General features: G+C 32.2%; 1 protein-coding gene across 1 annotated transcript; it reads left to right on the forward strand.

Annotated features, from left to right (window-relative positions):
- Nucleotides 1–7,331: 7,331 nt before the first annotated feature.
- NKS1 (ubiquitin-associated protein (DUF1068)) lies at nt 7,332–9,696 on the forward strand. Its single transcript, XM_078309500.1, has 3 exons — nt 7,332–7,636; nt 8,102–8,125; nt 9,155–9,696. The coding sequence occupies exons 1-3, from the start codon at nt 7,363–7,365 to the stop codon at nt 9,454–9,456; spliced, it is 600 nt and encodes a 199-aa protein (XP_078165626.1). The 5' UTR covers nt 7,332–7,362; the 3' UTR covers nt 9,457–9,696.
- Nucleotides 9,697–11,380: the final 1,684 nt, after the last annotated feature.

The following is an 11,380-nucleotide window of genomic DNA, read 5'->3' on the forward strand; positions in this document are numbered from 1 at the left end:
AGTAGCGTGGCTCATCTCTCTTTATATATATCTAGTCCGACTATGCTACTCATATAAGCATATCATAACTGATTATAATCCGCGAACCATTTTTGGAGCCTTTCGAATAAAATTGAATAATTTTAAAAAGTTGTAGCCTTACCAATTATTGTTCATCACGGGAGAAATTCACTAATTTCTATCATGTGACTGAGTGACTCATATCAGCTAACGTGATTCACCAAGAAAAAGGAATTAAATTTTTACGAGAATCACAAGACCAGATTATTTGAATTGGCTTCTCGTTTTTTGGAACTAAATTCCGAGGAAAACCAAGATCAACCTTGCCTTGAGTATAAAGAATTTTTTTTATAAACCATAATTAATTAAATTAATTTTAGCAAAGCAGCATGATTATTTTTTTTTTTTACAAAAATCGTAAGGACTGAATCCCCAATTAGATCTCCCCATTTTACTTTTTTCTGAACCAAATTGGGGATTGAGTCTCCCTTTATTTTGAAACAGGGAATGTCCCTGACAGAAACAGGAGCTGTTTCTGGCGGAAACATGCTGGAAACGTGGGCCGAAATAGAGGAAAATGTGGAGACCGCATCTCCAATTCGGTCTTTTCAAAAAGTAAAATTTGGAGATCGAATTGGGGATTCGGTCCTTGTGGTTTTATAAAAAAAACTAATTATGCTGCTTTGCTAAAATTAATTAAATTAATTATGATTTATAAAAAAAATTCGGGTATAAAGGACAGATGAATGTTAGTTGGTAGTAGCTAGTGACCGAGGAAAAATATTTCATAATTAACAGAGTAGTTTCTACTTCATGCAGCGCACGAACAATAGAGCCAAAACAGCACTGCAATGATTTAACGCTGCTTGAAGTAAAAACTACTCTGACATTATCTTTAATTTAAAATGGGATGTGTGACATGTGTCAATTGTCAACTCGTTTTCTTCCCCTTGCATGCGACAATCACCTGCTGTCGCTACTTTTTTGCTAAGGATTTAAAGCGCTTATATCTTTATGATATTCAGTGTAACGAATTATTTTACTGTAGCATTAGGGACAGTTAGGCCGTTGGGCGTTGGCAATATAGGACCAGCTACAGATTCAAAATACGACTCTACGCCATAGAAAAATGTGCGAGACCACACGGGATCCTTGCCGACGAGGTTCTGCCGATCACAGTGATATATGCACGCCAATTTTTCACTTGTACCCCGGTAAATTTTAATTTAAATGTATTACTGACAAGTGACAAATGATATTTTCGGGTAAAGATTTTAACAGAGCAGTTTGAGAGCAACGACATCTCAGCAACTCAAATAAACTTCTAAATAACTGTTAACTAATTTTTAGAAATTATTTTTTCTAAAGTTTCTAACTCTTAGAGCAAATACAATGGTAATTGCTTTTGGATTGCTAATCTAATGTGTCAATTACTAATATAATTGCTGAGTTATATGGCTATTACATATTTAGCCATTGTCGGAAATAATTACTTAGTAAGAAATCATCTTCTAAAGATGAGTTGGCCAAGTGTTTAATTCTTATTGGTCAAGTGTTTGATTGATTGTACCAATGTAGGGGAGGATTGTTTAATTTTTAAAATTTTCATAACTGTTATTTAGTAATTAATTTCAATTGCTGGATTGGGGATGCTGTTACATCCCTGAAATTAATTTCAAAGTTTCTATTAAGTCACATCAGTAATAAAATTAAAAGAAAAAATAATTTCAACCAATCAACTGGCTAACATAGATTTTATAAACAATTTCTTAATAAGAAACTCTCCTGCATAGTTTTGAAATAAGAAACTCTTTCACACATCTCTAAAACTAAATTAGAAACTCTCATAGTATCAGAGATGTAGATGCTCTCATCACGTAGCACACAAACTATAAAATAATAACATCGTTGTATATGGTCCGTACACTGCGTAGAGCTAAAACTGCTCTGATAAAAATATTACCCATTTTCAGACTCTTAAAATTATATATGTTGTACTATGAACTTCAGATTGGACTAAATTTGTTAGGAATTATTCTTTATATTATGAAACAGAGATTGATGGCTACTTGATGCTTATCTAGATGTTAAGAAAAGCTACAACTACATATTTAGATTATCTTACTATAAAAATACGCAAGCATAAAATGATTCAATAAATCGGGTTGAAACATCATACGAGCATCTCCATTCTAGTTGTTAAGGAATGAAAAATGTTGATTTTGATACCTGCAATTTTAATTACAGAGCTGTAAGCTCCTCCTAATTTTGTGATCTTGCTAAATTATCAATTTTTCTGAAAATATTACATAATTTTTTACAAGAGGAGAGCTAAAATACCTCATGTCTTTTATGTTTCACCGTGTCCTTACATTTTTTTCTCTTCGTTTTCAAAATTCAGATCAACATGATCTTCATTTTGAAACGAGCTTTGAGACCAAATTTTATATTAAAAAAAATTGTTTTTTAAATATGTACAAAATAATTTAGAAATAATAATTTTGTATCTATTTAAAAATAGTAAAAATAAAATTACAAAAATATAACATTCAGAAATAATAATTTTGTCTCCAAACATATTAAAATATGAAAATTATATTAGAATTGACTGTTTAGATTTTGAAAATGAAATTAAAAAAAATATAAGGTACGAGACATAAAAACTTAAAGCATTTGAAACCCAACTTTTACAATTACTTAACAAGTGAAATGAAAGGAAAGAAAGAATAAGAAAGTATAAAAATAAAAAGAAGAGGGTTCAAATGTCTCTATTTTTTGAGCCTCTACAATGTCTTCATTTTTAAAATATTAATAATTCAAAATTTAAATCATAAACGTCAAAATAAAACCGTTAGATATGATCTATGTTATTTTATCTATGTGCTCATAAAAAATTATCACATTTCGGTTTTGTTTTTATGTGAATCAATAAGTTGAAAAATCAACGTCTAATAATTATGCACATTAATACGTTATTACGAGCTCTTGATGACACCCAAAACAAAGTTGAAATGATATAAATTTAGCTCTTGATAACACCCAAAACAAAGTTGAAATGACATAAATTTTTACATATACATTGCTAAAATAATGTAGATCACACCCAACAGGTTTCTTTTGACATTTAAATTTTAAATTATTATAACTTTTAAAAACAAAAATATGATGGACACACAGAAAATAAAATCATCTGAACTCTTCTGACTTCTCAAGTCAAAATGACAAAACCCAACAAGCCAGAAAAAGTTTTGTCCCAATCCACAATTCATAGAGCACGCTCCATTTCCTACACAACTGTTCGTCTCCTGTCTCTTTGTCATGATTAGGGCTGCTAATGAGTCGAGCCGGCTCGCGAATCAATGAGTTGAGCGGCTCAATATTTCATAATGAATCGGACTCGAAACTAAAAAATGCCCTAACTCGACTCGGCTCACTTTTGAAAGAAAAAAGCTCGGCTCGGCTCGGCTCGACTCAACTTATGTAAATACTTGGCTCAACTCGGCTCGTGAGCCGGCTCATATTACATGTTAAAAAATGATCATTTAATTATTTTAAAGAAATGATTGAAGTGGGATAGAGATATTCTTGTGACTTTAAATTACGGAAACAGAGTAGGTCCGATGGACATCGGACCTACTTTGGTTTTAACGGGTTCACTCACCGTCAGATTGGCTTTAGGATTCGAGCCAAAACTTTCGTATATGCTTTAATATTCATGCGCACAAATCTGGAAGCAAATTAGATGGTAGATCTGTCCATCGGAACCAAACTAGGTCCGATGCCGCATCGGACCTACACCTTTCCCTTAAATTACATATTGAAAAACTTTTATTATTTTTTAAAGAAATGATATAAAAAAATATCATTTTTTTAAAATAATTTCAAAATGTCGGCTCATATTACATGTTGAAAACTTTGAAATTTGAAAAAGAAAAAATTTGAAATATGAAAATTTTTGAAAAATTTGAAATCTGAAAAATTTGAAATCTGAAAAAATTTGAAATCTGAAAAAATTTGAAATCTGAAAAATTTGAAATCTGAAAAAAATTGAAATCTGAAAAATTTGAAATCTGAAAAAATTTGAAATCTGAAAAAATTTGAAATCTGAAAAAAATTTGAAATCTGAAAAAAATTTGAAATCTGAAAAATTTTGAAATCTGAAAATTTTGAAATCTGAAAAAAATTTCAAAATCTGAAAAATTTGAAATCTGAAAAAAATTTGAAATTTGAAATCTGAAAAAATTTGAAAAATTTTGAAATTTGAAAAAAATTGAAATCTGAAAAAAATTGAAATCTGAAAAAAATTTGAAATCTGAAAAATTTGAAATCTGAAAAAAATTGAAATTTGAAAAAATTTGAAATCTGAAAAAAAATTGAAATCTGAAAAAAATTTGAAATCTGAAAAATTTTGAAATATGAAAATTTTGAAATCTGAAAAAAAATTGAAAGTAGGCTCCATGGCAAATGAAGATATACATGTATTAAAAATATGAGTCGGCTCGTGAGCCGGCTCGCGAGTTCGTGAGCCAAGTTGAGCTTTTTTTTTTATGAGCCGAGTCGAGTTGAGCTTTTTCTTTCATGAGCCGGGTCGAGCTGAGCTTTTTCTTTCAAAAATGAGCCGAGTTAAGAGCCGAACCATTGGGCTACAATTGACGAGCCGAGTTGAGTTTGAGCCGAATCTTAATTATTAGTAGCCCTAGTGATGATTAAAGGATGTGTCACTTTCTTGTGTTGTGGGTTAAACATTTTAATTTTTTTTTTATCACCTAACAGATAATTGAACTTATATGAAGATTTTCAATTTTGAAATTGGCAAATATTACATTGAAATTTGACAATGTAAGCCCATATTTATACAGATAATAACCTAAATAGAAAATCCAGCAATTGGAGGAATACCGGACATCTCCAGTTTAAACGGAGATCATTGCTATTATAAATGCTGCTTCTAATTTTTTAATATAAAATTTAAAATGCCAACACCAAGTACACAACAAAACTGGCACAATAAAGGTAGAGTAGAACTAGGGTGCTCTTAAGCTCACCAAATTTTTGGTGAGCTTAACTCTAAAATTCATCAAATCGATTTTAAACGACGAATCCGAACCGTTGAAATCCGTCTACCTTACGTGTGATGCATCTACATGTGAAATTTTTAAATATTCGAATTAATTTAGTATAAAGTCAAGCAGTCAAAATTAGAAGGTTAATAAATTAATTTTAGTGCATTCATTTTTTGAACGTTTTTGACCGCTTGACTTTATACTAAATTAATTCGAATGTTTAAAAATTTCACATGTAGATGCATCACACGTAAGGTAAGCGGGTTTCAACGGTTCGAATTTGTCATTTGAAATCGATTTGATGAGGTTTAGAGTTAAGCTCACCAAAACTTTGGTGAGCTTAAGAGCACCCTAGTTCTACTCATAAAGGTAATTTTTTTTATTTCCTATCATATTTATGATAAATTACAATAAAGTTGGTAAAAAAAGGAACAAAAAAAAAAGAGTTTAAAGACAATATTATTTTTATTTTTTACGAAACGAGTTGCTGTTTTGAGTTTTGTACGTTAATAATGTGCGATCCAACAAAATTATTTAGAATAAATTAAAAAATAAATAAAAAAACAGATACGATAAAAATTTACTTTCTTATCAGATTAACTATAAAAATAAATTCGTTTCTTATTTAATAAAAAAAAATACAACAAGTTACCACGATTTTTTTTTTCTTACCAACCTAATAAAACAGAATTAAATCATTACCATCCGATTAATCGGATTTAAGATTTCACCACAAATGCATACCTAGTATGTGCACGGATCCCAATCGGTGCGTGGACTAGGTATGCGTACCGAAATTGATTTTTTAAATATATTTTTTAATTTTTTTTATTAATCCGTCCGCATACTCAGCATGCGTACGGATTTTTTTTTTTTTTTTTTTTTTTCTGTTATGCGTATATAAGTTGTAGTATGAAACATTTATCAAATTGTGCGTGTAATTTGTAGCGATTTGTGCACCAACTTAGTACAAAATGCTGCTCAAATTGTGTGTATAATTTGTTGTAGTAATTTTTAGTTCAAATTTAGTTAAAAAATTATTTGTTAAATAAGTGCATTTTATTTTCTACAATTTCACCGTCAAATTTTATGTGTACATATAATTGTAAATACCACAAAACGAAACATAATAGAACAAAAACAAAATTTGGTCAAAAAATTTCAAACAATTTAGAATAGAACTTTAAAAAAAAAAAATCCGTGCGCATACTGGTATGCGGACGGATTAATAAAAAATTCAAACAAAATTTAAAAAATCAATTTCGGTACGCATACCCAGTCTGTGTACCAATTGGGATCTGTGCGCATACTGGGTACACGGACAGATTAATAAAACATTCAAAAAATAAATTTTAAAAAACAATTTCGGTATGCATATTCAGTATGCACATTGATTTGGATCTGTGTATATATTGGGTATGCGTTCGTGGTGGAATCTTAAATTTGATTAATCGGATAGTAATAATTTAATTCTAATTTATTAGAGTGGTAAATAAAAAAAACGGCAAGTTGCCTAGTTAGTTCCCTTCCCATTTTACTACAGTGAGTGCTTCAATCCCCAACACCCTTTAATTATTCATTTTTCGAAGGGAACCGGATGGTGTCCGACGAGGATAGAACCAAATTAGATCCTATGTACATTAGTAACCGTTAGATGCGCCTAAAAGTTCGTGGGAACATTTCCCTTTATTTTAAAATCTCCTTGGTGAATCCAAACTGATGCGCGAATCTCGACTTAAATCAAACGGATACAATAGAGCATTGGGCCGAATTTGGTCAGATGCTCGTCGGAACGCCCCTTTCCCTGTCCCCCAGTCCCACGAATTCGCATCATCTGAGATATCTCATATTTTGCGTGACTTTTTGAAAATCGAAACCGTTCAAATACGTCCTGCACGAATCTCTAAGCTAATATAATACTGGGCCCCTGCGCTATCCCCGAATAGGCACGGGACAGGTCGGTCACGCAAAAGTTGAGATATCTCAGAGGATACGCACTCCAGTCCCACTTAGTCACTTACTTCACGAGTGTGTTTTCTCTGAGATACCTCATATTTTGCGTGACCGACGTGTTTGGTGACTATTCCGGGGTAGCGTCCAGGTCAATATTATTTGAGCTTATAGATTCGTGCCTGACGTTTTGAACGGTTTATATTTTTCAGAAAAACATTCAAAATTTGAGGTATCTCAGAGGTGCGAATTCCTTCACTCGTCTTTCCTTTCTCTACTTCCCACTTATCAAAAGAGAATCAACAGAGGCATTCTCGTCACAATCAGATCTATCGATTGATCGAGAGAGATGCGGCGGTCGGGGGCGTGCGTGAGGTGTTTCTGTCTGGTAGTGCTAGCGGTGGCGTCAGCTCTCTGCGTTTCGGGTCCCGCATTGTACTGGCGCTACAACAAATCCTTCTCTTCATCTTCTTCTTCACTCTCTCTCTCCCGCTCTTTCGTTCCCTTCTTCGGATCCGGATCCATTTCTCCCTTACCGGGTCTCCGTTGGAGATCCACTTCCAGCTGTGCTCCTTGCACTTGTGATTGCCCCCCTCCTCTCTCCCTCCAGACTGTTGCTCCAGGTTCGTATGATTCACTAACATATACTGTTGCCTTGTTTACTCGCAAAATCGAGGGAAATTGAGGTCAAGTGATTGAAATGGATTTTATCTTATTATAAGTATATTAGAATTATTGGGGTTAGGTTAATTGAGGTGAAACTGGAAAATAATTGAGGTTTACATGCTGAATTCAAGTTTGATGAGATTGAACTGCCCCAGTTAAGCGTTAATTTATGCTAAGTTTTGCCTAATTTCAAAATTGTACCTTGTTACTCGACAGCTCGAAAACAGGATTATTGGGTATCAGTTCATATTTCGATATCAGTTCTACCAATCTGACCATATTTAATTACTATATTGCTGAGCATAAAGAGTTTAACCCTTGAGGATTTTATTATTATCACTTTGTTAATTGTGGTTTTCTTCAAAGCTTCTCTTGTAATGGATTTTCTTGCTAACTAACAATATTTTTTATTTATTTTACAGCGCTTGCCAACGTCTCCATTACAGGTCAGCATACATTCAACAAAAGCATTTGTTTTTTATCTCACTTGTAGAATGTTGTTTCCTTAGAATTAATAATTCAGGGAACACGCATTAGTTTTAACACAATTTAATTAAGAGGATGAAATCATTTAAAAAAGGCCTAACACATTCTGGTATGAACATGTGCAACCACAGTAGACAACCAAAGGGACTGTATTTATTTATGTTGTTGCCTTCCGCAAAGGGTATAAGTGGAAAAAAGAAGAAGAAAATGTCAACCAAATCAGTGATTGTTACGGTCCAGTACCTTCTATCAACACAAATCTTTGATAAAATCCTAAATGCTTTGGGAGAATTTGAAATGTATCCCTAGTCCAAACAAGCATTCCAAATAACAAAAATGCTCAGTCATGAAATGTATTAAAAACAAACAGAATTTGAAATAAACAAGAGTGAGGCTATGGTACTATGCATAGCACACTTTGATCTGTACTATGGATGCATATCTCTATTTTCAAAGTCCAAACAGTCGATATCCATTGCAAATATGCTTGGAGGCCAAATTTTACATTTTTTTTAAATTTTTTTTACTATATTTTTAGATATGAAGAAAATCACTACTTTCGGATGGTCGAGAATCATTAGATCAATTGATTTTGCACTGCACAGTGCATGAACATAGTATTTTAAGCAAACCCCATCTCCTTCAAGTTACAGAGACTACACACACTAGATATTGAACATAGGAAAGCCTACTGGCGTGAAAGTTTGAAAAAAAAAATTGATTTTGTACCTATTTAGAAAAAATAGTAAAAAACAATTTCTTAAAAAAATGTAAAATTTGGCCTCCAAGTACAGTTTCATATGAAGATCATGATGAACTGTTTGGATCGACTATATGGACTTTGAAAATGAAGATATGGATCCACAGTACGAACCAAAGTGTGCTATGCATAGTACTGTAGCCTCACTGAAGAAACAATCTAAGTCATTTGTAGAGAATTCCATATAAGACAAGTAGGTAAATAAAAAAAGAAACAATAACTGTTACAGATTGTGGCGAAAGTGATCCCGAGCTTCACAAGGAATTGGGAAAGCAACCAGCTGAGCTCCTAACCGAGGAGTTAAAACTGCACGAGGCAGTGATTGAGGAGCAGAGCCGTCATGCCAACGCCTCACTTGCCGATGCCAGGCGCTTGGCCTCACAGTACCAGCATGAGGTCGAGAAATGTAACATGGCAACTGAGGCATGTGAAGAGGCAAGGGAGAGGTCACAGGGGTCACTGGCGAAGGAAAGAAAGATCACTGCTCTCTGGGAGAAGCGGGCCCGCCAGCTCGGATGGCAGGATGCCTAGAGTTTAGGAATTCACATCCCTTGAGACATGATCTGTGGAAAATCCGGACCGTTGAAATCCCTTCTGCACGAATCTCAAAGCACAATAATACTCCCGCTTAGGTGGAATTTTGTAAAAAGAATTCTGAAATATATGTTTAAAAATTATGCTAGTAAGTTGGTAAAATTAATTAATGCTGTAATTTTTATTTTGTAGTAATTTTACATTGAGGCATTAAAAAATGTAGAAATAATTCGTTTGTGTTTTTTTTTTGTTCTTCAAAGAAAGTTTAAATTAATTTAAGATTGTAAACTGTTAGAGATAAAGCTGGAGATAGTTAGCATTTACATTTGGACTACTTTGACCTTAGTCAAAGGCAGGTTATCTAAATTAGCTATCATTGTATATGTACAAAACACAATGAAATAAGAATATATTTCACAACCTAATCCATTGTCTAAGTTAATATGCTGTCTAGTAATTTGATCAACTTGCATCAAATATAATCATAAATTTAGAGAATATCCTTAAATAAATCATTAGAACTCCGGATCTTTTGCTCAAAATATAATTTAATTTGTCATATAACTTCTTAAAAATCTTCTAACCAGTAAGAAGCAATTTGCCTAATGTTTCTTTCAATTAATGTTATAATTTTTGGATTTCAATTTTGGAACTATTTTGAGGGCGGTCCGGATGATTGCCAAAATTTGCCACGACAAATTTTAAATTTGTTGTACAAACTGACAAATTAGAGATGGGCTATGAATTTTTCATTCATTAAATTTTAACTAGAGATAAATATTTTATTCAAACTCTAGAAATCTGCAAAAAAAAAAAAAAAAACACCTCCATTAGTTGCATAGAATTTTATATGAAAAAAAACGAAAAATTATATTATTTTAATAATTGCATTTCAACTTTGGATACATTTAAACATGTTCTCTTTATGAAATAGTTCTTACATAAATTTCAACAAATTTAATTAGGCCCATTACATAGAAGTAGATATCTTCATTTTGGATGAGCAGTGGATATAACGGCTAGCTAGTGAACTTTCTAATTGTCCCCTTACAATTTTAACAATTTAATTTGAGACATCTCTCTTCTCCCTCCTTGATATAAATAATAATATCATATTTTCTCTCATTAATTCGCTACATTAACTAGTCCTACTACATTTATTTTCTCTCTTTATTAGACTATGTTCCGTAACTATCTCATTAAAGAAAATGAAAGGGACAAAAAATGAGTAGAGAAACACAAAGTTCATCTCCTCTACACTCCGAATTAGATATATTACAAATTGCGAAGTTACAAGTAATTTTTACGCTAAACTCATATCTTCTCGTTGACCGGTGAAAATCAGAGCTAATAAAATTTATAACTCAATTTTTCTATTGATTCGGAATACAAGCAAATAATTCTATCTGTGTAGTATAAACGGGGTGTCAATCCACATGGAATTAATATTTAGGTATCGAATGATCAGATCTTAACCTTTCATAAGACTAGAAAATTAAAACTAAATTAATTCAAATTAAAAATGATAGAGTAAATTTTTAGGATTTTAGCTACCATTGCTACTTTTTTTTTTTTGAGTAAAGCCCGTAGGCTCCAATTCTGCTCCCAAGCAGAATCGATCCCATGTCCCTCCCGTAGGGGAACTATGCCTTAACCAACTGCCCCATGCAGTGGTTACATGCTACCATTGCTACTCAATATATTTTAAGATGATTAAGGTGTGTTAACCGTTTAAAGGAAGAAAATAAAATTAATTATTTTATTGTTAATTTGTATTGGTTGTATTGCCATAAAACATGCTATGTTATAATTAAAGTAAAATTTTATTTAGAAAATGCTTATGTTTATTCTTAATAAATTTTAAACGAAATTGTATTGTTTAGTTTTTTACTTTCGTACATTTAAGTATTCTTGTCAAAAT

Source organism: Carex rostrata, chromosome 10 (genome assembly GCF_964058835.1).
Source record: "Carex rostrata chromosome 10, lpCarRost1.2, whole genome shotgun sequence".
In the NCBI taxonomy this organism is placed as follows: domain Eukaryota; kingdom Viridiplantae; phylum Streptophyta; class Magnoliopsida; order Poales; family Cyperaceae; genus Carex; species Carex rostrata.

Excerpts from the sequence above, each read along its gene's own strand:
- NKS1 (XM_078309500.1), top strand. The coding sequence starts at position 7,363 with ATGCGGCGGTCGGGGGCGTGCGTGAGGTGTTTCTGTCTGGTAGTGCTA. Across the intron at positions 7,637-8,101 it reads CCTCCAGACTGTTGCTCCAG|CGCTTGCCAACGTCTCCATT; the intron begins GTTCGTATGATT and ends TTTATTTTACAG. Across the intron at positions 8,126-9,154 it reads TGCCAACGTCTCCATTACAG|ATTGTGGCGAAAGTGATCCC; the intron begins GTCAGCATACAT and ends TAACTGTTACAG.